A 5,451-nucleotide genomic window follows, 5' to 3' on the forward strand; every position below is an offset into this window, starting at 1 on the left:
TAGGGAGGACAGGGTGGGGGTGGGGATACAGAAGTAGAAGCAGGGTGGGGCTATGAGGGTGGGTGATTCAGGGACAGCCAGGGTCCCAGCCCTAGAATGTCAGCAGGAGAGGGAGAACCCCCAGGACTCAGGAGGGCTGGGCTGGTCCTACTTCCTGTCCCTCTCCAGGCCCAGCTCCCCTTTTTGCAGGGGGACTGGGTGGCCCAGCAGGCCTGGCCTAGCTCCCAATTTCCCCTGCCCCCACCCCACCTTCAGAGTCCCCTCCACAGGGAGCAGGCCGACCTATCAGACCTTGGCTGAGTTTGGGGGTGGGGAAGGGAGCCTTCCTGAATGGCCTCTCTGCCTCCAGTCTGGTTTTATAAGTGCTGACGAAACTGAGAATAAAGAGGCCTAAAGAACTTTCCGTGTGCACATATGACCAAGCTGTGAGCTGGGGCAGGGCTGGGCATCTCATGGCTTAGTCCCTGGGAAAGGAGACCGGGGCCCCAGCCAGGACAAGGGAGGCTCCATCCTTACCACCAGCCCTCCCAGTCCCTGTGCCACCTTGTGAAAACTCAGAATCACTAGTCCACACTCAGCCAGTTTATTAAAGGCAGGGAGCTTCATCCAGGTCCAGAAGGGAGAAGCCGGGGGACACCCCCCCTTCTTCTCTCAGCTCCCCGCTTCCCCAACCACTCATCTACAGCCCAGCCCCCAGGAGGGAGATGGGGCTGGCGTCAGGCAGACTGCACTGCATAAATACTCAGAGGCCACAGCCTGAATCAGCAGCGTCAAGGGCGGCTGGGGGGGGGGGGGGAGGGGAGGCAGGGAGACCAGGTTTGGGGCAAGAAGGGGTGGCTCCAAAGGCACCTCCCAGGGCTTGTCCTGAGCCCGAGGACCCACAAAGCTAGAGAGAGGGGGCCAGCGGGCTCTGCCCTGGGGTCTGAGACCACGGCCGGCCCTGTCCGGCGAGGCTGGCAGGTGACTCTGGGTTGTTGGGGAGGAGAGGGGTGCTGCCGTGCCAGGGCGCTGGGGCGCAGGGCGGGCTCAGGTGCTGTTGCCCTGCTCCTGCTCGAAGAGCAGCATGGCCAGCTGGGTGCGGGAGCCCAGGCCCTCCAGCTCGCCCTGGCGGCAGCGGTGGTACAGGTCCTCGCTGAGCCGGGCACTGCACGTCTGGGCCCGGTAGCGCTGCAGCAGCGCCGGCTCCACGGCCCGCAGAACGTGGAGGCCGGAGAAGCGCAGGAACAGCTCGTACACGTCCATGCTCTCCAGCAGCTCCTCCTCCTGCTCTGAGGCCGCCGCCAGCCGCCCTCGGGCCGCCACGTAGTCGGAGTTGTAGAAGCAGGCCTCGCCGGCTGCCTGGCGATCGAAGCGGCCCGTGTCTCGGCCCAGCTCCGGGGGCCCAGGGCCCTGGGGCGGGGCCACGGCAGGGTGGAAGGCCTGGAAGTGCATGGGAAAGAAGGCCTGCCAGCCAGAGATGGCGTGCATGCGGCAGCGGTTCAGGAAGTCAGGCGTGAGCACCGTGTCTGGCCCGGCCAGCAGGAACAGTGTGTCCAGCGGGTGCTTCTTGGAGAGCAGATCCATGAGGCGCAGCGGGGAGGGTGCGGCCGTCTGCACGCTGAGCCAGGGCACCCGGGCCCCGGGGAAACGCCGCTCCAGTTCCGCCACGTGGGCCTTGACGGGCGCAAAGACATCCGCGTGGGCCGCCCGTTGGGCCTGTCGTGGCTCGTACAGGAGCAGCAGGGTCAAGGCTGCTGCGGCATCGCCAGGTTCCAGCGCCGCAGTGGCGAAGGCTTCCAGGAAGCCAGGGGCCAGGTCCCGCTCGGCCGCAGCCAGAGGCAGTAACACGGTGAGACGCGAGGCTTCGGTGACGTAGGGCACAGGCAAGATCTCCACACGGCTCAGTGGCCGCAGCAGCTGCACCCGGCGGGTGAGGGGCCGGCGGCCACCCTGGGGGGTGAGCGCCTCCAGCTGCAAGTCCAGTGTGTACTCCATACCCCGGGCAGGATCAAAGCGTCGGTAGCCATTAACTAGCTGCTGCTTCTGGAGCCGCAGGGCTGGATGATAGCGACGGTTGAGCTCTTCCAGGGCCGCCCCCAGAACGTCAGCCACATCGGCCCGGTCAGCCCCTCGCAGCGGGCAGCGGGGCGAACCATCAGCGCAGGAGAAAGCATGCTGCTCCGTGAAATAGTCCCAGCGTAACACCTCAAAACGGGAGGCCGGGCGGGATGGTGCCGGAATGCCCACAGGCCAGGCGGCTGCGCGCTCCCCATCGGCTGCCAGATGGCTGGTGTTCTGGATCTCCCACTAGATGGGAAAAATAGACCAGGAGCAAGGTATAGACCGTGGGGGCCAGCGCAGAGCTGGAGGACTAAGCAGACGGCAGGGGCTACTTGGGATGGGTCCCTAGTCCCCAATTTCTACTATCCCAGGGCCTCCACCTATCCTTTCCCCAGATTGAGGCAACCTAAGAATTCAAAGGGAGGCTTCTGGAAGAGCTTCTCAGAAAAGGCAGGAACAAACAGGGACTGGGAAGCCAGTTTGTTCCGATTCTAGTTTTGACTTCCCTGGGATCTCAGATGTCTTAGGACCTGTCCCCTCTGTCCCCCAGGGCCCCGACCATACCTGCAACTCCTGGATCTCCTGGTATGTTCGTTCCAGCTCAGCTCGGGCAAAAGCTTTGTGCAGCTGGTACATGTGTACAGGGTCATGCACAGGGTGGGCTGTCAGGGCACTGCGGAAACGGGGGTCTCCTTCCTGCACATGCTCCCCAGGGCTCAGCTCCAGGTAGCTATAGTGTACCCCCTGGGGAGAGGAAGGGAAGGGGTCTATGATGGGAAGAGATGGGACGGCTCCCCATTCACCTCCCAGTGTGGATTTCATCTTCCCCTCCCATGACCTATGTGGACCTGGAGTCGGAATTACTGGGTTTAAGTACACCTTGACCAGTTGTTAGCTTGTGTGACTTTGGGCGAGCCTCTGCTAGCTCATGTGTGAAATGGGCGTATGCATCCTATCTCAGAGCTGTCCAGGGGCTCAAATAAAAATCATAGTAGCCAACACTGAACGCCTGCTATGTGCAAGGTTCCCTTATTTTTTCTAATCCTTAGAACACACCTGAACCATAGTTATTTTCATTGGTATGGATGAGGATACCAAAGTTCAGGAGATGCAGTCATTTACCCAAGGTTACAGGGATAGAAAGTGACAGAACTGGCATGGAAACCCAGGCCTATTATTTCCAACTACCCCTTTGCCTCCGAGGGGGAAGGGCACAAGCTCAGGCAGGAGGTGCCAACGGGGCGGCTTATCTTCCCACCTCGTGGTCGCCAGTGCAGCCCACCCCTGTGGCATCGAGGATGCAGCGTCCCAGCCACTCATCCGGTCGCGCACTGACGATGTCGTTGCGGCAGCCTTCCAGGTGGGGGCGCAGCTGCTGCAGCAGTGTGCGGGACAGCAGCACCCCAAAGCCGCCATGGCAGTAGCGGCCTGGGGCGGGCTCTCCACCGATGAAGTCCTGTGGCCGGCCCAGGTATAGGTGGGCAGCGGCCGCCAGGCTCAGACGGCCGGCTAGGCGAGCCAGTCCATGTGCCTCGGTGTAGGTGGCATCGGGCACTATGAAGAACCAGTCAAAGTCGTCACCGTGTTGCTCCAGTAGGTGGCGCAGTGCCAGGTGCAGGTGCCCTATGGGCCGCTCCTCACCCAGTGTCACCACTGCCATGCCTGGTGGTGCCCTGCGGCCGCGAGAGCCCGTCAGGAACACCACACGCTCTAGCCGGTGCCCCAGCGTGCGGTTCACGGCCACACCCAGTGTGGGCAACGTGGCTTGTGAGGTCAGCACCGCCACAAGCAGCCTCTGCCTGATGCCCAGCTCCGTGCTGATGTATCGGGTTCTGGGGGAGAAGAGGGCACAAGGTTATCAAGAAGACAACATAGGCTCTGGCAGGTCACATCCTCTCTGGCCTGTTTCTTCACCTACGAATAGGATAAGAATAACCAACTCCCCGGGGGTCATGGGGATTTACATGAAATATTTGCCTTACCTATATACTGCCTTGAGGAGGGGGGGATGGCAATGTGTGTGGAGATATGAGAGGTACATTGTGGATTTGATTCTCTGTTTCACGACTTAGTAGTTGTGTCCTTGAGCAAGTTATTTAACCTACCTGAGCCTCATTCAGTAGTCTGCTCTGCATAAAGGAGCTGATAGTATCTATTCAAAGCACTTAGGCAACTGCTCAGCACATAGATACTCCACACACCATGTATATACTTATTTCTATATAAATATGCCTTCATAGCACAAATACATCACATAAATGATGTAAAGGAATATAGGGCAGAGGGATGTACTGAGTGTGTTTGGGACAAGGGCAAACCGGGGCTCAGCAGTTCCGGTAACTTAGCTTCCATAATGCAGAAGGTAAGTCGCAAAGCTGAAATTTGAACTCAGTGTTGCTTAGAAGAAAAGTATTTCAACTCATGCGCAAAGGCATTAATGGGATGGGTACCTCACCCCTCCCCCACAAACCTCATCCCGAGGTGCCCCACCCAGGAACAAGAGATACAGGTAAATTCTGGTTTCTCTTTTTTCTTTCCCTCTCTCTATGCACCCACTCTATGTACCAGTCATTTCTCGAAACCCAACAGCCCAATCAGGGAGCTAATAGGATCTATGAGGGACCATGGGGTCGAGCCAGTTTAGGACAGAGGAGGGCAAGTTCCGCCCAGGCCTGGACGGGGCCCAGAAAGGGCCTCAGATGGGTTCCACAGCTCCCGGGGAAGCAGGGCAATCGGAAGTTATTGGGGCCAAAGACTTCCTGGCTGGCCAGCCCCTTCCTTCCGGAGCCTAACCCAGCCTCCGGCGGCCTCCCCGGCGCGCCCGACCCGACCGGTGCCCAGGGGGTGGGGCTGGCGGGGCTGATCCCTACCTGACGGCCTTTTTGGCGGCCTGGCCAGGCTGTGCAGGGTGGTAGGGCAAGACACGCGGCTCCCAATTCTCCCCGGCGCCTGCGCCGACCCCAGGCCTCTCGCGCTCCGCTCCCGGCTGCACCGAGTTGGGCCGGCGCGCCGCGTTCGTGTTGCCGCGCGGCGGCAGCTCAGACTCTCCTGGTTGGGGCGGCCCTGGGCCACACGGTTCCTCCACCCAGGTGACGCTGAGCAAGCTCAGAGTGAAGCCCAGGGAGATGCCCACGGCCACAGGCCCTGCGGGCCGCAGCACCGACAGCAGCATTGATGCCCGCATGGCGCCGGGACCACGGGCCCCGGGGCCCGGAGCAGCCCCACAGCAGCCCGAAGAGGCTCCGAGGGGGCGGGACCGGGGAGGGGGCGGATCCGAAGGGCCCGGGCCAAGCGGGCGGGCCCGCTCCCTCCCCGCCGACGCGGTCCTAGTCGAATCCCCTGCGCGGCGCTCCGATCCTCCTCCGTCCGGCGCAGGGTCCCAGCGCTCCGCGCAGGAGCCTCGACCACGGC

General features: G+C 61.5%; 1 protein-coding gene across 1 annotated transcript; it reads right to left on the reverse strand.

The window, feature by feature from the left end:
• Window positions 1-788: 788 nt before the first annotated feature.
• On the reverse strand, window positions 789-5,235 carry CHPF (chondroitin polymerizing factor). Its single transcript, XM_015539292.2, has 4 exons — window positions 4,911-5,235; window positions 3,299-3,872; window positions 2,605-2,784; window positions 789-2,286 (listed from the first exon to the last, which is right to left on the reverse strand). Exons 1-4 carry the CDS (start codon window positions 5,222-5,224, stop codon window positions 1,027-1,029), a joined length of 2,328 nt encoding a protein of 775 aa, XP_015394778.2. The 5' UTR covers window positions 5,225-5,235; the 3' UTR covers window positions 789-1,026.
• Window positions 5,236-5,451: the final 216 nt, after the last annotated feature.

Source organism: Panthera tigris, chromosome C1 (assembly GCF_018350195.1).
Source record: "Panthera tigris isolate Pti1 chromosome C1, P.tigris_Pti1_mat1.1, whole genome shotgun sequence".
NCBI lineage: Eukaryota > Metazoa > Chordata > Mammalia > Carnivora > Felidae > Panthera > Panthera tigris.